The sequence below is a fragment of the Pararge aegeria genome, chromosome 15 (genome assembly GCF_905163445.1).
Source record: "Pararge aegeria chromosome 15, ilParAegt1.1, whole genome shotgun sequence".
In the NCBI taxonomy this organism is placed as follows: Eukaryota; Metazoa; Arthropoda; class Insecta; order Lepidoptera; family Nymphalidae; genus Pararge; species Pararge aegeria.
In genome coordinates, this window is record NC_053194.1 from 17367717 (window position 1) to 17391145 (window position 23429).

General features: G+C 36.4%; 1 protein-coding gene across 1 annotated transcript in view; it reads right to left on the reverse strand.

Moving 5' to 3' along the window:
• LOC120629965 overlaps window positions 1-23192 on the reverse strand; it is a 28592-nt gene extending 5400 nt beyond the window's left edge. The window contains exons 1-4 of the mRNA XM_039899062.1: window positions 22309-23192; window positions 21949-22055; window positions 21102-21288; window positions 15484-15543 (exon numbers count right to left, since the gene is read on the reverse strand). Coding sequence (XP_039754996.1) covers window positions 15484-15543; window positions 21102-21288; window positions 21949-22055; window positions 22309-23137 — 1183 coding nt within the window. The 5' untranslated portion in view covers window positions 23138-23192. The remainder of the gene's footprint in view (window positions 1-15483; window positions 15544-21101; window positions 21289-21948; window positions 22056-22308) is intronic.
• Between the last annotated feature and the right edge of the window lie 237 nt (window positions 23193-23429).

A 23429-nucleotide genomic window follows, 5' to 3' on the forward strand; every position in this document is an offset into this window, starting at 1 on the left:
TAGATTCTAATAAAAAAAATGAGGTTTAGTGATTGGGCGACAATAGGCATTTACAAAAGCAGGGATAAGTTGTATGAGCTATATGATGAAAAACAATACAATCAGACTCCAACTTTCCTTGAATATGTAAAAAGTTACTCCAAAACATTTAAAAATGTTTGTAGACAAGCTAAGTCGCTATACATTAAAGATCGGATAGTAAAATCTGAAAACAAAATACAAACAACCTGGAAAATTGTTAATAATGAATCTGGGAAAACTAAATCTCGAGACGGAAATTTTGAATTAATTATTAATAATAATATGGTAACTACTGATACAGAAGTTGCTAGTACTTTTGAAAACTTTTTTCAGAATGTTCCTGTTTTGTTAACAGATTCACTAAATTCCTCACCTACTGCAGCTCAGAATTTATTAAGAGGCAACATTAATGAGTGCAAAGTTTTATTTCATTTCAAACATATAGATGCATCGGATATCAGTAAAAACTTCAAGTTGTTAAAATTAAAGAAAACAGGTGATATATGGGGAATGTCGGTAAAGGTAATATCTCAAATTATTGACGTCATTGCTCCTCTTTTAGCCATAATTTTCAATGAATGTGTTGATTTAGGTACTTTCCCGAACCTAATGAAACATAGTAAACTCATTCCTCTATTTAAATCTGGTAATAAAAATGATATAAACAATTACAGACCTATCTCAATCTTACCAGCTCTTAGTAAGATATTTGAAAAAATTATATTAAATCAACTCTTATATCATTTTAATGTAAATAACTTACTACACCCTGAGCAGTATGGCTTCACTAAAGGTCGTAGCACAACGGACGCAGGCGCTAAACTTATAAAACATGTTTATGATGCCTGGGAATGTTCACAGAACGCCATGGGTGTTTTTTGTGATCTATCTAAAGCTTTCGATTGTGTTGATCATAAAACCTTGCTTCTTAAGCTAAGCCACTATGGTATCCAAAACGTTGCACTAAATTTGGTTGCCTCTTATCTCAGCAATAGAACCCAAAGAGTTTGCATAAATGATGCAAAGTCTCAGGGTTCAAATACCTCAATGGGTGTCCCACAAGGCTCGATCTTGGGTCCTTTTCTATTTTTAGTGTATATAAATGATCTACCGTAACCATGTCAGTGGAACATGCGACATTGTATTGTTTGCAGATGATACATCTCTAATTTTTAAGACTGATTGGAGTAAAGATAACTCTGACGAAGTGAACCGTGTTATGTCGCATGTGTCGCACTGGTTTACAGTTAACAACTTACTTTTAAATGCAAAAAAAACAAAGTGTGTCGAATTTATCTTACCAAATGTAAAGAAAATTGATAAAAATATAATGATAAATGGTGAATCACTAAAAATAGAGACTTCCACAGTTTTTCTGGGCGTGACCTTGGATAATAAGCTACAGTGGGGTGCCCATATAGATTCACTAGCGGGTAAACTAAGCTCGGCTGCCTACGCAGTCAGAAAAATTAGACAGATTACTGACGTTGAAATAGCTAGGCTAGTTTATTTTGCGTACTTTCATAGTGTTATGTCCTATGGAATCTTGTTATGGGGTAAAGCAGCTGATATCGAAACTATATTTATATTGCAGAAAAGAGCTGTACGGTCAATATATAAACTTAAATCACGCGAATACCTCCGTGAGAAGTTTAAAGAAATAGGCATACTTACTGTAGCTTCACAATATATTTATAACAATATAGTATTTGTAAGACAACATATTAGTCTTTATAAACAAAAAGTGGACATAAACAGTCGACTTACAAGAAATGGTCATAAATTAGTGTCATCTGCATATCGTCTGCGTAAGGTACAGGGATCATTTGTGGGATTGAGTATACGCTTTTATAATATGATTCCTAAGGTGATTTTGGACCTGCCAATGCACAAGTTTAAAGAATTTGTTAAAACACATTTATTAGAGCGAGGTTACTATACAATTGATGATTTTTTTAATGACAAGGTTGCTTGGAAGCATCCGGCTCCGCTTTCAGCTCTCACAAGATAGAAAAATGAATGTTAAAATACAAAATGTAAATTGTTGATGTTGGAAGAGAGCAACTGCTGAGTTTCTTGCCGGCTTCTTCTCGGTAGAAACTGCCTTCCGAACCGGTGGTAGAATCACTACAAACAGACAGACTTGACGTTTCAAAAGTGCTTATATTAGGCCTACTTGAAATAAATGAATTTTGAATTTTGAATTTTTTGAATTTTATCTGTCCGTCTGTCAAGACCCTTCTCAAGAATCCGTGGATATTTTGGACAGTCGCAAGGGAATCAAAACCTATCTCGTACTTCCCGTTGAACTAGAAGCATGAAATAATATCTCAGTGCACAAGGAAAGGGAAAATTTCTAAAACCCTGCAGTTTAAAAAAAACTGTTTGCTATATCAAACTTTAGCCAATTCGTATAAGAACCATATAAAAAAACTTACTCGAACTTGAATGTTTTTTTTAAATTATTACTCGTGGGAAATTTTAACTCGTATTTAGCATTCATAAAATGAACTGAGATGATTTAAAATCCATTTAAACCCACAGATTTGCGCCGCCCACCAGATGTTAAGATTTAAAAGGTAAATCCTTCGCTACGGCCGACGGCAAACTTTAAAAAGGTCAATAACTCATAATCAATCACCCGTCGACTGCTGTCATACACACTCTGAAGCTTTATGCTTCGGGGAGCTTCTGGGAGCTTTCGCTAAATGCTCGGGGATATTATTTAAGGCAAATTAAGCCAAAATAATTTCCATCCTACGTAACAGCTGCCACTAATTATCTAATATTAATATTTTTCCAACCTTCCTGGTTCAGTGGTGAGAGCTGTGGTGTTATGAGTGAAGTTCCCGGGGTTGATTCCCGGAGGGGTAATTTCGGAAATTCTCAATTTTCTCTGGGCAATAAATTGATGTATAATATTGAAAACTTTCCATAAAAAAAGGCCTAAGATTTTTCGATGAAAACCAGTTTTATAAATTTCATGGATAATTAAACAGTTTCTCGTATAACGAGGGTAGCAGAGATTGGTATGAAGGGTAATGGAATTAGGCTCAAGTGCAATGAGGGTCAATATAGTTATAAACTCGTGCCCAAGTAGAGCCGAGCAAATCACTTAATACCCCCAAATTTCAGCTTTCTCACACCTGCTACTAACGCAATTTCGCTTAATCTGTTTTTCCGTAACGAAACTTGTAAGTAAAACAATAGGTTAAGGGCAGGAAACTCCGTCAAGGTGTTGAGTGCTACTAAATAAAGTAATTATATGTAGTAGAGCGAGAAAAAGATGTTAAGTTATTCCTCACCATAAATTTAAATTTCAAAGTCAAAAATGTCTTATTCACACCTATCTCAGGTACTTAGGAAGCGTAATTTTTTAAATTTATTTATCGAATAGAAAAATACAAAGAACTACAACATAGAAGTGTTACCTGTATCTACATCGTATCGCCCTACTGCTCCTTACAATATATGAGTATTACTGTTACACCCTGCGCCGTCTACAATCATTGATCTATGATAACTAAATTCTGCAACGTCTAAATGAAAACCGAAATAATACTTTATAGGCTGTAGAGGTGCATTATGTACTGTCTCTGAGACTTGTCCATGAAAGAGAAACCTAGTACTTTTTGAGTGAACCACTGCCATTGATTTTACTGAAAGACTTCAGATAGAGCCCTAACATCACATGCAAAATCATGTGACGTCACTTTATTAGGTACGCGTCGTGTAGCGTAGGTACTATGTGTGTATCGGTCTTTTATCGTCAATAGGGTTGCCATTTAGAATGTTTCGAATGCGTAGTTTTGTAACATGAACCTTTGAAAAGTATATCTAAACTGCAATGTCAATGTCAACTGCCTACTCGATGTCGCTACAGTCACTATCAGATTGATATAAAAAGGCATATACCAATATCGACATCAACGGTTGGAGAGCTGTTATAGCTTTGTGGTCAAAGCACTCAAGCCGCGATTGCCATTGAGTTATAGGTTCAAATCGTGTCGGTTCTCATAGGAGAAGCAGTTTTAGAGCATAGACCCACCACGCTGCACCAATGCGGGTTGGTGAGTTTTAACGACTAGGCAGTTTATATGCGTATACATTGCTGAGTATTTTGTTTTTTTAATTACTTTTTTCCCTAAATGTAGCATAAAACATTTTACTTAGAAAGCATTGATTACAAACGGTACACAAATGACTTACGAGTAGACATCAGTGAAAAATAAAACCTTAATCTAAGCTAAAATTCCCTGTACTAATGTTTCTCCATTACACGCCTTCACTTAATCTGACTTCCAATAAATACTAATTTTACACGTACACAGTCTGCGGCAGATGTTTAATGCCCCTAAACAACGAGGCACCCTTCATCAAGGTCATTATAACTTTGTAATAACAACAATATTTATGTTTATTTTAGACTCGAAGGAGAGTTCTCATTATTTATCCAACAACCACAAGTACACAGGTTCAAACTTATCGTTGGCATTAGATCATCATTGTGGTCATGATGTAGCGGTGATAGCCCAGTGGGAGGAGCTTAGACAGATAAGTTAGTGGTAAGGATGGTATAAAAGGCGACTCATTTAGCGAATATTTCGCTTATCAATTGTAAAGTCACCATCCTGATGATGCTCTGGTGTCTGAGCGAAACGTACGTATAGGGTACATTGTCGAAGAGCTGTTTGGTGTGGAGTATAAACATTCAAGGATTTTCCTGCTTTTTGCAGAGTATAGCAAATTAAATTTCATAACTCTGATTCTACTACGTATCTCCATCGATCACATTGAGATACTCCAAGTATAGTCAAATAGTCATTTAACGAACAGATTTTCCAAGTTCTTCAAAAGTACAAGGGGACCCCAGATAATCCAAAGCGTTTTTTCATTAGGAACAAAACTGAAACAATTATCTTCTTCGCGATAATTCGAGATTGAATTTCATTATCTCGAACAAAGGAACGTAATAATTCTGTTTGACTGAGATTGCTAGCGATCTCGTTTAGGGCGAGGCCACACTAGCGTTGAGATCATCAGTACTGATATTATAAGTGTTTATGTACTCATTGGTATGCTGATTGAAGTACAGACCAATGAGAATATAAACATTTAACAGTCATTTTTTATAGGATTTTTTAAACACCATGTTCAATAATTTCCAAAGAGGACGTAAATACTTTGTCGCAATTATATAACCAAACGAAGTTTATGTCGCATTAAACAGATTTAAAATAATAAATACAGATTATAAATTTAATTTTATCTCTATTCATACATTTCTTCTCTTCTCTTCATCTCTGTATATATACAGAAATTATTGTTTCATTATTATTATAAGTAATATATTTGCTTGCAAATGTTTTAAGCATAATCAATTGTGGAATAAGGAGATACAGAAATAAGCGTAGTGTTTAAATACACTCATTACAGAATAAATTTATTGTGTTTTCAAATAATTAAAATATTGCATCGTGGTACAAATATTTCATTAACATATAATTATTTTTTTCGAAATCTATCTGTGTCCTTTTTATGTATATATTTGTAGCGTTGAGTTTGAACTCATGTTTAGCAGTGGTGTACCGTGTCCATTGGCTGTTACCTTTCTTATAGACCTAGGTGAGTACGTTAAACTCTCGTTCTCAGTTTCTATCAATTACATTAGCCGATAACCGATTTAGTAAATCTAAATCGGTTATCGGCTAATGTTATTTGAGTCATAGCAGTATTATTTTAAGGTTTTTCGACGAACTCTGTGACTCTGTGGTCTGGTAGGAGGAGGGTTTATTATTCCCGAAGTTAGTCCGATTTTAGTCTCATCTGGACTAGTACGACTAATTCCTTCATGGCTAGTTATCACCCAACCGGCAAAGTCGTGCCACCAAGCGATGTAGCGTTCTGTAACGATGCCGCGTAGAAACCGACTCGGGTGCCATACTACCAACAAGATAGCCCGCTACAAATTTAGGCAGCATCAAAACTTACTTTATGTGTTTATACTTTACAATCAAGTGCTAACTTGTAGACGGTTAAAAAAGTCTGCCAATTTTAACCCAAGTTGGTAAGTGGAGGGATGAACTTATTTGGAAATCCTAATTTTCCTGTATCTCGGAGAGTGCCAAAACCTGTCTTGTAAAATAATACTGCTAACCTAAATCTAAATCGGATGATATCCCGCGGCAGTCGCTTGCTGAGAAAGAATTCGCGAGTGAATTTCATTATCGCAAACATGAGCGTCTGACTGAGATTTGCGTCGACCTTATTTAGGGTGAATCCACATTATCCGAGTTGTTAGATAAAAAGACAGTTCCTTAATCACATACTGTCTTCGTCATTACACTGTTGTAATGCCTTTGGATTGTAATGCTGGACTAAAGGCCTCACCAGACGGCCAGACGGGTTGGTGAAAGCAGTAGATGGTAGTGGTAGCACAAAGAATACTGCTACCTGTCATAAATTAGGTTCAAAATCTCGGTTTAGCTTTAACATTTTGAATATTGTAACATCATGTGCCAAAATTTCACATGGGATTCCAATTTAAACACCCTTGCCGTGAAATAAGCTTAATTGTTTTCAATTTATTAGGCCTTATAATGAAGGTACACTATAACAGTCCACTGCTGGACTTAATGGTTCGCCCATAATAACTAAACTGCAGCAGCTAGTGATCACAGTAGAATACTACTGGATTCCTTAGACGCCTCGTACGAAAACCGCATTTTCATCAATCCTCAAAAATCCTTCTCGTGTTGATATCGAACATTTGAATCAATATTTCTCATCTCCTCTTAACTCTTTTAATAGTTTAGATAAAGCAAATACTTTTCATTCTCTTTCCGTAACTTTCGATAAGCAGGAGTTGGAACTCCTGCTTATCCTCCGTTCACTTTTAGTCAATTCTCTGAATGTGATGTTAAGAAGAGCATATTGTCAGTCTCTTCGATTGCAGTTGGTAGCGACGACGTTAGCCGTAATATGATTATTCCTCTCATATGTATTATTTCGCCTATTATCACTCACATTTTAAATGAGTCCATCTCTTATTGCAAGTTTCCTGAAGCTTGGAAGAGTGCGCATGTTGTTCCTTTCCCTACTAAGTTCTGCGATTTCCGTCCTATCTCTATCTTACCGTTTCTTTCTAAAGTCCTTGAAATGCTTACTTACCAACAACTAAACCTTTTCATTAATAGGCAGTGCTTACTTAATCCTCTCCAATCTGGTCTCCGTTCCGGTCATAGTACGGCTACTGCTCTGATTAAAGTTACTGACAACATTCGTTGGGGCATGGATGATAAACAACTAACTGTGTTGACCTTGCTGGATTTCAGCAATGTTTTTAACACTGTAGATTTCGATGTACTGTTGGCTATTTTACGTTCTCTTCACATATCTCCATCTGTGATTGACTGGTTTCGTAGTTACTTTCGCAGCGTATTCGCGTTGAAGAGACTTATTCATCTTGGTGTGATATCTCTGCCGGCGTGCCTCAAGGGGGCGTGTTGTCACCATTACTCTTTTCTGTTTTCATTAATTCTATAACTTAAAAACTCTCTTCTCTCTATCACATGTATGCGGATGATGTTCAAATTTATACTCAAACATCTCTTGAGAATCTTCCGACAGCCGTTTCAAGGATGAATAAAGATTTAAGTGTTATCCTGGAATGGAGTAGATCCTATGGCCTCACTGTAAATCCTAAAAAAAACTCAGGTGATTATTATCGGTAGTCGGAACCTAATCTCAAGAGTTGACTGGTTTTCCCTGCCGCCCATAGAATTAAATAGCTTCATAATTCCGTACTCTGACAGCGTTAGAAATCTGGGTGTAACTAAGGATTCCACTATAAATTGGGCTAAACACTTAAAGGAAGTCACCAGTAAAACTTTTGCATCTCTAGGCTCTTTGCGTCGCCTTCAATTTTTCCTTCCGATTCCTAACAAGACTACGTTGCTAACATAGTCTTCTTCTTCCTATTCTGGATTACGCTGACGCAAGCTTTGTTAACTTAACTGACGATCAATCAAATAAACTTGAGAGACTTCAAAACATTAGCATTCGGTTCATATTTGGGTTACGTAAATATGACCATGTATCACAATTTCGTTCTCTTCTCAAGTGGTTACCTATTCGACTTCACCGGAATTTGCACATTCTTTCTATTCTCTACTGTGTGTTGTTTTTTACTTCTTCTCCACCTTATTTGAAGGAAAAATTTGAATTCGTTGGTCGCCCTGGTGAAGTTCTCCGTACTGCAAGGAAGCTGAGCTTAAGGGTGCCTTCACATAATTCATCTTTCTTCCACCGATCTTTCACTGTTCAGGCACAGTCTATTACTATTTTTAAAAAAACTTGTCAAAGATCAATTTTTATCTGAATCTGCGGATCTTAACCATGCCTATTCCCCTCTGTTTTATTTGTGGTTTGACAATATTGTATATATTTATTTATTATTGATATTAATTGGCATGTTTATTTAAATGCACCACCTACCTCTCTTCTTGAGCTGTTTTTAACGCCTTTGGTTGCCTGGAAGAGATCGCTATGTAGCGATAAGGCCGCCAAATTGTATTTTTTTTGTTAAATTTTTACTTATGTGGTGTACAATAAAAGTGTATTAATTCATTCATTCATTCATTCATTCCTAGGTAAATAAATAGCCGTATTACTAACATGTGATAACAGTGGTTAATGCCCGCCAACTATGCTATCAATACCTTGCTTTGATATAAAAGCGGCAAAAAATCATGTCTGTCGTAGTAGGAAGTCCCCTTACCTATTTATTTTATTAAAATTGTTAACTCGTATATACATCATCTGTGAAAATTTTAACCATCTAACTATCACGGTTCATGATATACAGCTTGGTTATAGACGGACAGACTGGCAGGCTGATAGACGGCGGAGTCTTAATAAGGTAGAAATATGAATATTCTAGAAATAAACAAAAGCCACCTTTCACAAGCTAGAGTAAAATATCGCGTCGCTCATTAATCATTATGTCGGTTAAAACTATAAATATCGTTTGTGTTTACTTTAAAATTACAAGTTTTCGTTATTTACCTAGCCCTTAGCTCTAGCTTCTGACAGGCTATTAGTAAGACCTTTGAAAATAGCCGAGGAAAATAGGATTTTCTTTACGAACGTGGCATTTGGTTCTTTGACCTCGGTTATATAATGAAAGTTCGTCTATTTATGTATCTTTGTTTAAACTGTATCTAGAAGATTCTATTCATTGAATAAATTGTAAGTAGTTTTATAACGATATAGAAGCCAAAATTGTATGTTTATTTAACAAGAGCAATTAATAATTATAAGAGCAAATAAATTTTCACCTCCTTTCCATTATGAAGTTTACTTTTGTTTTTATATGTGATTTCTTAACTGGGCTTCTCTCAACTCAATAGGTACTGACAGAATACCAGCGTTGTGGGTACATTTAGTATCCGGGACATTTAGCTGAGTCAGAACCTTTTTATTGGCAAGACACATCATAGACTTAAACTATTAATAATTAAGTATAAAATTGTAGGTTACTCCGTATGTAAGTCTGTTTGTGTTGTTCTGGTAAATAAACAAAATCTATTCTATTCTATTCTAAGAAGCATATGTTATTTTTTTAAATAAAGCGCACTCGCAAACATAATTGTAATTAACATGCAGTGATATTCATAAAAGTGCACATAGATTTTAAAAAGTAAACTTAAAATAATAGAAAATTAAATTATTACTTCGTTGGTTTTTTTTGAAACTGATGCCATTTCTAAGTACATAAAAAACGATCTCATCTTTATAAAAACAATAATGTAATGGAGGGCCGACCGCAGAACAGATAAAAGATTTATCATTCTTCATAAACGAAGTACAGATTCCCTTAAAGTGGGCCTGTTTCAATTTGCACAGTTCCCTGAAATATTACGGGGAAGGCAAGATTTATGGTCTCGCCATTACAAAACTGTTACTGCCCTGAAAGTGGGGGCTTTTATTTTGTATCTGGAGTTTTAATGATGAAATAAACGGTTTCATCATGGCCTGCTTTTGTGATTAATTTTTTAGTTCGTTATTTGAGTTTTATCTACCGTTGTTTGAGAGTTAAGTTATTTTTTCTTTTATAGTAATTATTGACGGACCAAGCAGATGAACCACTTGATGGTGAGTGGAAAACCATCACCTATAAACGGAGCAACACTTCACAGGGCATGCAGGGAGCACGTCCTGCTACATGCTGCCCTGTGTCCATTAATTTGAGGCGCAGGTGTTAAGTCTCATGTGCCGGGAAAAACGCCCTTTAAACTGGAACACAGTTTGCAACAATTTGGATGGTTTTCGAACACATACAGACAGAGTGTTGGCAGTTACAAGACGTAAACAATGCTGCTAGACAGCAGAAATAAACATAGCGGTATTACTTCCCCGGACAAGCTTTGTCGCAAAAAGCTCTGTTACTTAGTACGTACGAATACCGATCACGAGGTGATGAATTCGATTTCCAGGTTGGACCAAAAATTGTAAGGTGTCTATTGAGTTTTTCTGTCAAGGAATTCCCAGTCCTTGCCTGGAGTTAAAAAGTTTGGGTTTCCACCACTCACACAGTAAGACGTCAGTCGTTCTGCGAAGCATGTCGTAACTCTAATATTTCTTTCCCACGAGAGAAGAAGTCTGTATAATGGACATCAATAGTCTGATGATAGTGATAGTATGGATGCGTAAATGGATGTATGTTTGTTTCTCTTTCACGCCAAAACTTCACAACCAATTCGACTGAATTTTGAAACGCAGATAGAGTATACGCTGGATTACTACATAGGCTACTGGTTATCCCGGGAAAATGTACAGTTGGTGCAGGATTCATGAAAAACCAAAAAACCGAGTACGAGTACGTACTTGTAGTCACAGCAATAATTATTTTAATTACAGGATCATCATGTCAACTCATTACCCGACCATTACAGGGCACGGCTCTCTCCCACAATGAGACGGGTTTAGGCCTTAGTAGTTTGTAGTGCGGTTTGATGGACTTAGGCATGAAGGTTTCGTCTCGTTGTTTTCGTTAACCGTTAAAGCTAGTGACATTCAAATTGCTTGAAACACCCATAAATAAGAAAAGTTTGATGTGCGTGCTGGGATTCGAACTGGAATGTTACAGAATATCGTTGTTCAAATTCAATGTCTGAACGTTTTTGGTTAAGTACGTTTGCTTTAATTTAACGAATGAAGGATTTTAAACTGAGTGGTAAGGATTTCTGTCCTCTTGAATTAATTTCGTGTTAAGTGCGGCCACCCAGATTAATGAAAGAGAATACCTGTACATGCTCTGGATTCATTAAGGTATTTCTTTGATATCCGCTATTTTAATTAATTAACAGCAATAAATGGGATAATATTATGGGTTATTATTTTGTTGACGATTGGCGTAGTAGGCAGCGACCCTGTTTGCTGATTCCAAGGCTGTGGGTTCGATTCTCACAACTGGATAATGTCTGTGTGATGAACATGAATGTTTCTCAGTGTCTGGATGTTTATCTGTATATTATAAGTATTTACGTATGTTATTCATAAAAATATCAGTTATCTTTGTACCAATAACACAAGCTGCGCTTACTTTTGGGCTAGATTGCGATGTTTATATTGTTGCAGTTGAGTTACTCATTTATTTTTTTAATATTAAAATAATTGGCTCAGTTGGCTCCATAATTTCTCTCTATATTTCTAAACTTTATTTGTATTCTTAAAAAAAAGCTGTGACGTGTCGAATTCTGTACTTTGAAGATATTTTAAACATTTTTTGTTGCAGTGCACTCCAAGATATTCACTGTTGGACCCGTAGTAATCGACTTCTAGGTATTTTTTCTTAGAAATATGAACTTGTGCTTGATTGCCTTTAATAAAGCTAAAAGCTTTGCTCTGCCTTCAGTCGAGGCAAGACGACCATTTGAGCATCAAATTCAAAATTTCTTTATTCATGTAGGCCTTACGAACTTACAGGCACTTACGAAGCGTTCATACATATTTGTTTACATAATTGTAACGGGATGGTGATAACTTCGTTCGCCAACTTAAATATAAAGCTACGATCATCAGAGACATCTCTTAATTTATTACCCCTACTTATGTTTAACAAAAGTAGGGCTAATAAATGAAAGCTGGTAATACTTAATTAGTGCAATTTCCACAATTTACAAAAAATTTAAAAATAAAGCGGAAATATCACGCGGAAATTACGCAGGCTAGGTATGAGATAAAATAACAAAGAGGCAATGAGGTATTATTTCATCCATTATTATGCCGTGAATGAAGCAATTAGCGCGGAGTAGGTGGCCTTTGTGTGGGCATCCGATATTCACTAATTTAATATTGGTTTTACAAATTATATTCAATATTGGCTCCATCGAATCTGCTTTGATTGAAAACCATTATGAACTCTTTGATCGTGGGACTTATACTAAACTTATTTTCTTTTAATGACACGTACGATAATAAGCATTTCATTATCAAAGTTTTGCCTTCATTACTTTGTGCCCTGCTAATAATAGCATTTTTTACTAAAACTTTTACAGCTGGTGCCATCGCTCCCTTACCCTGATCACTATCTGAGTGTTAATTGGTTTGTCTACGCATCAAGAAATCTTGGGTTTGATTTTCGGATTAAAGATAATTGTTGACTTATTGTACCCGACAGTACACAGTGAGCTCACCATACCGGTTGTTGTCTCTAAATGGTTACATATTAAATGCCTCGATGCAATACTTTAATTGACTGAGAATTCATGATAACACTGTTAATATTTATTTATTACTGATCTTTAAAATATTTCTTCGTACTAAACTACAAGTTAGCCCTGAACTACAATCGTACCTGATGGTAAGCGATGATGCAGTCTTTGTTAGCGGGGTAACCTGTTAGGAAAGATGCCAGTTGAATATATACCATACTTCGTGTAATCGTTTTCTACGTGACAGTGTGACTAAACGCCAAATCGCTTAGCGGCACGTCTTTGTTTGGTAGGGTGCTAACTAGCCACGGCCGAAGTGTCCCACCAGAGCAGACTAGAGAAAATACAGATATAATAAATTCCCAAATTGCTCCTGGCTTTGCCTTTTTTAATACCTAGACGTTTTTAACATGGTGATCACCAACCCATATTTCCAGTGATGTGATTATTGGCAAATTATCATATTAAGAAAGGTCATTAGTCCAGCAGTGATTTTTTATAGACTATTTATGACCACAATAGGGGATTTATACGTAGAATGCAATGAAAAATTGGCATAGCAGGAAGGTAGGAAAAACATAACTGTATAAAAAGGCTTTTTGAAAGGAGCAAGCTTTAAGTATGAAGTGCCGCACAGCACTTGCGCTGCGCACGCGTAGCACCCACGTAGTTCAAGCGTAGCGTTCTCATATAACGTACTCAGCACCCACAGAATGCAAGCTTTTAACCGCGTAGGATCGTGTAGCTCGTAGATATCGCCATCCGCGTAGCTCGCACGGAGCACACATGGCGAACGCTTCGTACCCGCGTAGCACTAATGACGCTTATGAAATAATAACATCGATCGCTTGGCAGCTAACCAATAGAGCTAGCAAAGGCCAAACCAACTTGCGTTCTCATTGGCATTCAAGTTAGCGTTATTTAGGTACCACGCGGGACGTAATCACGAACGCCACCGCGGATAATTCTAGCTGTAAAAGTAACTAGATGCGGCCAAAGCCTCCAACAAGACCACACCAGAGAAAATACAGAAATAATGAATTCCCAAATTGTCCCTGCCAGGAATCGATCCCGGTACCTCCTACTTTAATTCACAGCACTCACCGTTGCGCCGGGGGGGTCGTCAAAAAACCGTCGTCTGATGCTTTTTTTAACTAATTATATAACTGACTACCTTCCCACCTTATCAGACCTTGATCAGTCTCTTTGTATAATATTATATTTTACTGCGACCAGCATTTCTGACTTCCAAGCGATAGCCTAGAAAACCGATTTAATTCAGTTCTTTCTTAAGCATTAATTGACTGACTAGACTGTTACTGTTCGGTTTATTTACACGGGTCTACGTCCTAATAACCACCTTCCTGCATCACTATCAAGTTTACACCACTATTGAGCCAAATAAATGGTACGCAGCCAAATTAGTTACCCGATACGATATCGGTGTCGCTAAATAAATATTGGTTTTACAAATTATTCAATATCCCCAGTATTAGAACGAAAATTCACTCATGAATATTCATCCATTTTATGTTTGACTTTGGTTTCACGGAGTTTACTAGCAAATTAATTAACTTAATTTGAATATTTTATTCCAGCCACTTGTTAAGCAAGTTCAAGGTGTGATTATTATTTATATATGGTAATGATTTTAAACGCTGTAAGTAAATACATTTTACTTATTCGTTCATTTATTATCAGATTATAGTACTATATATTTATACAATGCTTCATAACATATTTCTGACTAATCTATAAAGTGATGGTCCGGTCGAGTTTGATTCCCAGCACGCACCTCTACCTTTTCAAAGTATGTGTGCTTTAAGTAATTAAAATATCACTTGTTTCAAAGGCGAAGGAAAACATCGTGAGGAAACCTGCATGCCTGAGAGTTCGACATAATGTTCAACAAGGTGTGCCGAGTCTACCAATCCACTCTCGGAATCTCGGAGTAATGGAGAAGGCGTTGTTCCACCCACGTGTCTCGGGTAGTACGAAGCCATCTGTATCTGTGATATCTCAATTCTTTTTTGTCTCAGCTGCTATTTATTTTATTATTTAGGTTAAGACAGGACCTGGACAACTACTAGCAAACTTTGCTCGGCATTCGGCTCTTTTATTAAACCAATAAGAAAGGGGTTAAAAAATAATCTGGACTCGAACCGGGATCTTTTGGTTTCCAGAAAGCCCAATTTTCCATCTCAGCTATAACCTTGTTTATGGTGGCGAAATTACCTTCGTATTCTTATGATATATTTGCAGATTTTCATTAACAGAAAATGCGATAAAAATACGTTTGTCAAACAATTAAACCTAGAAGCTAGATCGATCTATCACCCCCGAAACCCATGGCAAACTAAATTTCCTTTGATTCAAAGATTGTTAAAGCCGTTTCCGAGATTCAGATTATATATTCATGAAATGTGGAATAGTCATGGAACATGGTCCGTTACCATCCCCAACTATCCTCTTGGTACGTGGTATGGCATTTCATTCTATATCAAGCTGAATGGAGAGCAAAGAGTGAGACTTTCATCATCATATCAACCCATTCCCGGCCCAGTTTTAGGCAAAAGTCTCTTCCCACACTGAGAAGGGTTCAGACCGTAGTCCACCATGCTGGCCCGGTGCGGATTGGTGGACCCCACACGTCTTCAAGAACATTATGGAGAACTCTCAGACATGCAGGTTTTCACTATAAGTAATCCATTTGAATGCTTGGAATGATGAGGTATATAAAACTTACCCATGATCAGCATGATGACTGGTATCGTAGACAGGCAGGCCAAGAATACTGTCATCACAACTGCAACAAAATCGTTTAGTTACTTATAAATTCAGTGGTACACTAAACTCTTAAACTTAATAAATATAGTACACAGGGCACGAGATCGCATCGTTTTACGTCGTAATGGCATATGCATGGTCGCCGTGGTGATGTGATGGTGGTCATTAAAACCTATTCTTCTCAAAACTTTCTATCATCTATAATGTCTCAACATCTGTTAACTGTCTATTGGGCTGGGTTTTTTGCCGGCTCTTCTCGGTAGAATCTGCCTTCCGAACCGGTGGTAGAGTCACTACTACTAAACAGACTGACTTGGCGTTTTAAAAGTGCTTAAATAAAAAACCAAATTTAATACCTTCGAAATAAAACGTGGAAGAATTCGCGACTAGTATTATTTATATTATATATAACGATTTCTTCAAAATAGCACATTATTATTGCTGCTTAGCAATATATAAGACTTTTGAAACAGATATTGTGAGAAATGATTAAATATAATTGGACAAAGAAAAAGTTATCTTAATTTTAAATCTAAATGAATGAAGCAAAATTTGTAAAAACGCTTGAAACGAAGGACTAAAAGTTTTGTAAGACACATGCCAGAAGGACTTTGCTTTCTATACGCTCAAGAATCTTTTCATATCGAATTATTTGTCGATAGTTTCGTTTATTCCGACTTAAGAACAATGATTACGAAATGTTATATTAATCTTACATCTCCAGATCACAATATCCCTTGTAAACCTACAAGTTAACCTGGAATGCAATCTCATCTGGTGATGCAAATTTAATTTAATGGCAGTTATAATATACCCAAATTCTTCGTCAGTTTGTATGCGGCATCGTACTGGATAAATAAATCGCGTCTTTTTCGCAAGAGTGGTAATTAGTCGCGGCCAAGACTCGGACAGAGAAAATTCTCGAATTGTAAATTCCCAAATTACCCCTGCCTAAACCCACAAATAATTGATTAAGAAACTTTTGGTCACAGCCGAGAAAAAAAAGCAGACTAACGATAATGTTGAGATTACATGTTGATAATTGCGTCTAATCAAATAAACGGTCCCTTTAGGAATACTCGGCTTTATAAATAATTGGTATTTTATTTCTTGCTATTTCTAGAACAGATATCAAATTTAATTAGACTGTGGCCTGGAAACATCCCCTGGGCTTTTAAAGCGACGTTTCTTTACTCACGCTTGGATTGCTAACTCACGAAAAGTGAAACGAGCTAAGTTGGATGATTATGGATACAAAATTATCAGGAATTGAGGCAATGATGTTTATAGCCTTATCGAAATAATTAACACACGTAAATGAGGCGTGATGGTTTTTTTTTATCCTACTTGCTTGACGGGTCCTACTATAGGTAGCCTATATTTTGTTGACCTATTGTAGACCTGTCAACCTATCGACCTAGCGTAATACTCAATAGCTAGTTGTTCCGCGGCTTCGTTGTTGTTTTTATTTTTTTAATAAAGTTAACTTTTCTGAGATAAAGAGTATATAATGGCCATCTCTAGAATGCAAGCTAAATATGCAAATGTTGTTTATTACTGCTATAGCATACATAGGTAACAATACTTTCTTTTTAAAAGCCCGCGGGAGTGAATACTGGGATTTTAAAAATCTGTCTGGTACCGTTTATTTTTTCCGGTATACAGTTCTGCCTATCTCCAGCATATATAAATATACCACCAAAGTCAAGAATATCTTTATTCAAGTAGGCGCAAAGATGGCATTTATGATGCGTACATTACCTGAGAAATGTGTACCTACATGGATGGAGATGGCGATAACAATATTCGTAAACTTAAAACCAAAAGCTACGTGGGTTCTAAACGCGCCTTGATCTAAGATGAAGACCACAACAAACTAAGCAGGGTGTCCTTTTTTGTTATCACCATCACATATTATCATTTGAAATTGTTAGAAGAGCAACCTGGTAGAGCAATATTTATGTACCACATTTTATCAATATCGATGCAAGGGTTGATTCAAACAATGTTTACAAACAAACGAACAGATTTGCTATTGCATTTATCTAAAACTATAAACAATTCGCAATATCGTCAACAATTATTAATGTGTATATCTAATTTAATTGCCAAAACGCTCAAAGGTTATCTAAAAATAGAGTAAAAATACTAATAATTTTAATTTAGTATACACATAAATGTTTTTCTCCTACTACGATTTGTTTATTGTTACATGAAATAAATGACTGTTGAAATTAAAAACAATATTATAAATTCATTCTTTAAATCCTTTTGAAACATCAAGTCTGTGTGTTTTTCGTGACCACCAGTTTGAAAGGTACATTCGATCCAAAATAACCAGTTATTCTTTTAAGTTTGTTATGGTCTTCTTCTTAGAACACGTTTGTGACCCGCGTAGCTTAAGTTTTAAGTTTAGGAATGCTTACCGTGTTCGCATTTTGTTATGTAATGTACATATCTACGCATTAAAAGTGCCATACATTAATTATTAGTACTTTACTAAAGAATTTTTATACTTTCACTTTGACTCTGACTTTTCCTACATTAACAATTTATATTTTATTTAAACTCTTTATTTGTACACCACTTATACACAGTTAGTAAAATAAAGGACGAATAGAGAGAAACACAAGGACTGGAACACAAGGATCTCTCATAGTATTAGTACAACAAGAGCGACAACAAATAGGTGGTGTAAAATTATTATAAATTATACATTCAAATTATACATACGAATACATAAAGAAAAATTACACAAATATAAAATTTAAATTAAATAATAATATATATATATAATGAAGAAATATATATATATATATATAAATACCCCTTTACATTGCGGGAAGAAACCCGTACCGTGCATATCCCTATCCCTACTAATATAAATGTCACTGTAAGTTTGTTTGTTACGCTTTCACGCAAAAACTTCTTAACCGATCCTCAGGAAACTTTGTTCACATATTTTTGAAAGTGTTAGAAGTAATATCAGATACTTTTTATCCCGACAATAAGCTCGGTTCCTTTGGGAGAGGGGATGAAAATGTTTGACGATTTTACACCATGACTCTGACAAATTATAACCGATTTAAACAATTATTTTTGTACTATAGTGGTTATAATATGTGTATAATTTTGCCCAAACTGTGGTCGGAGATAGAGTACAGAACTCCTCAGGTGGACAGCAGCAAACCCCTCATTTAAGGCTTAGCGATACTGAAAACTTGAATTTTTTTTAGAACTACAATTAAATTGAATGCCACATCAAAAACAAAATCAAACGCAGACGAAGTTGCGGGCAAAAGATAGTTATATAATATTTAAATATACTTTAATTTTTTTTTTTATCTCGTGAAAATAAGAAAGCGGAATATACCGCTGTGCTTGGAAATTCGTCGAAAAATATCTAAAAATAAACCAATAAAAAGGAATTAATGCCTAGGTAGGATACGTCACGTCCCTTCGCCAGTGGGGGCACATCACCAGGTGATAGACTGTTTTAATTTCCGCCGCGACGTGGAAATTCCTTTGATTCACTCCTTGCGAGTTAAGCACAGTTCCCCGGCCTTTATTGCTCCACTTTATCTAAACTTTCGCCATACATCGTACTCTTTTACTTAGGTTCGTGAACACAATGGTATTATATAAGAAATGCCTCGTTGATCTCGTGGTTATTATTTTCGATTACGTTTCACGAGAGCCTGGATTTGATTCCTACGTCAAGCTAAAAATTATATGTTCATGATCTTTTTCCTGTATTTTGTTTTCTATCTTTTGGATGATAATTAATGCTGTCTATATTAAATTCTAAGTGTACCATCTGTTCTGACTGCTGTAACAACTGGGTCCTAAAGGTCGCACCGTAAGGTTTTTTATTTGTTAAAAAATACTGGCACATGATCATCCAGAGGCTAAGACCCCAACCTTGTTGTTCCATAATAACTCAAGACTTTTAGAGCGTCAGACGCAACGAGTTCACAAGACTGGATTTCTTTAAATGGCATAAAAATAGGATCTAGATAACTACTAGATCCCATTATCAACATAATGTCTCCTTCACCTCATCTTAGCATATTCAACTTCATCTCCCTACTCCAGGCATTCATAGCTCCGTTAAACGGCACAGTGGATTCACTATGTATCAATCCTTCCTCTTAGTACAGGAAGAAGTCCTTATGGTACCATTATCTTGTATTGAAATAATGGTAGTTGCGAGCCCCAACACACGCATCGCAACTCCTAAACGGTGGACTTTTACCCGACCTCGGACTAAAAACAAGTCGATTGTGAGTATGGTAGATTCGTTACACTGCGTACAATATCCTTTGTCACTGTAACCTGCGCGATGGAAGAGTCTCTGAAGATTATATCAACTTCACCTCTTTGAAGAAAAGGCAGCGAGATTATCCTTCCAGCAAAAATATTTCCAAGGAGGGTTTTTATCAAACAGGTGGCCGGTCGTAAAGTTTTTACATTCCACTACAAGTTAGCCCTTGATTGTAATTAAAGATGGTAGCGGGTTAGCGGGTAGTCATACCCCTAATCGGTTTCTACGCGACATCGCACCGGAACCTTAAATCGCTTAGCGGCATTGTTAGTAGGGTGGTAACCAGCCACGGCCAAAACCTCCCACCAGACCAGACCAGAGAAAATTCAGATATTATAAATTCCCAAATTTTCGCTGCCGGGAATCAAACCCGATACTTCTTAAATTCCGTTGCGCAAATTAACGATTCTATCTTTGTTGGAAAAAGTCAAGTTGTGCCGATCCCACATGGCAATAATAATAATAATAATAATCGTTTCCGGAAATCAAGCTACAGATACATTTTACAAAACCCTTATTTTCTCGGTATGATAAAAATCTTCCAAATTCAAAAATCCTGTGCTTTTTTTTTATATTCCCAATCTTTTTCATCAATTGACATAGATGTAGCTTCCATTTTGAAAAACATTTCAAACATTCATTTAATAATATCAACCGGTCTAAAAATATTTGTTGAACCAAATTGTTATACCTAAAATGAGGATGTCTAGCTGGCTAGTTCAGGCGTATATTACCATTTAGTTCTACGGTCATCGGGCACGAAACATTTTATTCATGTCCTGTCCCAAAAATCGAAACGTCTGTGACCCATAAACTGGCGCTAATTTATCCCAATGGCTTAGTCTAGCAAATCAAAGAAGCAATAGCGTTTTGGGTAAGTAGGCGTATGTTACTTGAACATCATTTCCTATTCAAATATTTTCACAGACCGGGTTCTTTAATAAAATATCGTGAGTTATCGGGGGGCTAGATCGAACTACGGCAAGTACTTCTAACTTTTCTGAGTTACGTTTTAATCAATTATATATCACTTGCTGAAACGGTGAAGGAAAACATCGTGAGGAAACCTGTATGCCTGAGATTTCTCCACAGTGTTCTCAAAAGGCGTGTAAAGTCCACCAATCTAAAATTGGTCAGCGTTGTGGACTACAGCTACAATCCTTCTCATTCTGGAAAGAGACCCGAGTCCTGTACTAGGCTGTTACTATATTGATGATAATCATCTAATGGTATAAATAACTTAACAAACTCACTGGTCCTGTTCATAATCTTGGCGGCTCTGCACACGAAGTCCACGGTCCCCGAAGCCTCCATGTTGGCGTCCTTGAGCTGATACGCCACCGAGCCGTAAGTCGTGAGTCCTACACCCAGCCCCAGCCCGGTCCGGTCGCTGTACTTCGCATGCTCCCCGCATAGCCTCCGCTGTTCGTCGCCTGATACCTGGTAAACATTTTGGTAAATATTTACTACATTAAATAAAGGAATAATAATCGGACAACAAAAGATATCTACTTAAAATTAATGAGTGAATTTCAATAAAGTCTGATTTTTACCACCTCCACTAAGCCTGTGAAATATCTATCGTTATATATATCTATCGTTGCCATAGAATATTTATCACTCGTTACTTATTATAGATATATATATATATATTTTTTTTTTTTTTTTTCAATATTTTTATATTATTTTTATGTATTTTGTACATAATGTAATAACTTCAAATTGTATTCTGTATCAGTATGTAGAATATTTTCAATGTTTAGATACATTGCATATTTTTAGTAATTATCATTTAGTATATTGTACCCTTATTTGACCTATACCACAATAAATCATCTAACTCACATGCTGGGGTAGCTGGAAGAGATCTCTCATAGAGATAAGCTTTCCTTTGTAAACTCCATGTATCATATCTTCTCATTCACAATTTATAGTTCATAAATAATAAAAATAAAATAAAATAAGCCTTACATATATTAAAATAATGAAATGAAATGTCTTGCAACTTCATTATAATAAAATATGTGTATACTTTCAATAAGGACTCTCAGCACAGGCTAGCACCACTATCAGTTATGGCTATATATATTATATGCTTACTTGGCTTACAGAACTTGAAGCTCTTCTAGAGCCAGTGTCAGATAAACCCGTCCCACTCTGCCGTCCTCCCAGAGATGCCCTGTACGGTGACACTCGACCTCGATTACCTAATAAAATAAAACATTCCAATAAGCACAATAAAGTGAACAACATTCCAATATGTCGTTTCAATCTTTTGTAAAAACAGATTTTTGCTTATTCAATATGTTGAATTATATTTTAATAAAAAGATCTAAGTTTAGTAAGCCCGAATTAGTCTGACCACCTACAATGGTGTAATCTCAAACGAAGGTTAAAAAAAACGCGCACTTTTGAAACGAAGAAATTTGTTGTCTAAATTTATGAACAGGTTTTACTTACCAGCGTTTTGACTATCTTCGCTTGCTCGCCTTTCTCTAGATACTAAAGGCTCTTGGAAAGTAAGCGTCAAGCTTCCTCTAGGACTGATTCTTGCCGCATCTACTTCAATAGCAGCTAGACTCCCTCTCGCACTTCTCTCGGAAGGCGCAATACTGCCTCTTGGACTCCTTTGAGAATCAGGAATAAGAGAACCTCTTGGACTCCTATTTAAATCAAACTCCTTCTTCATAACCGTGTCTGGTACTATACTTCCTCTAGGACTAGTTCTCGGACTTGGACCTAGTTCTTTCTGACTCCGAGCTGGATCAATCTGTATATTAGCCACTGAATGTCTCGGACTTCTCCCAACATCGGGAACCAAAGAGTTTCTAGGCTGATTCCACGATGTCCCTTCTGGTATTAAACTTCTTCTTGGGCTCCTCGCTGTTATGTCTGGAGTTATGCTGTTCCTCGGACTTCTGTTAAAGTCTTGAGGATTCAGACTTAACCGTGATCCGTATGCTTGTTCAACACCCAAGTTGTTCCTGGACGGTGCTAAAGTGTTTCTTATTGGAGCAGTTTCAGGAGTTATAGAGTTTCTGGCTGACCTTGGTTCAGGAACTAGTGAGTGTCGGGGACTTCGATGGTATGATTCCAATGCTGCGTCTGGAGCTAGGCTGGCTCTAGGGCTTCTCTGCGGTGGAGGTTCTATTTCATCATCAGTTTCTGTAGTAGCGAGGGACGCTCGGCGTGAAGGCTGGGCTGAAGGTCTTGGTGACCTTGTCTGAGGAGAAGTAGCGGCACTTCTTGATGCTCGACGCCGTCGAGATGAAGATGTTCTATGCAGCATTTTGCTGTATTTACTTTACTTTTCTGTAGGTCTACTTCTAAGTTACTGATATTACGTCGCTGAATCTCGGACTTGATTTTGCCTGCAACAAAAGAATATCTGTTTTAGTATTCTTACAAAAATCTTTTATATGAGAAAGGTTGTCGGTACATTTATTACAACTGATGATGATGGTGATACCCACATGGGTATGGTGATGGGTTCGATTCCCACAACTGGATAATGTTTGTGTGATGAGTATGAATGTTTTTCAGTGTCTGGGTGTTTATCTGTATATTATAAGTATAGTAGT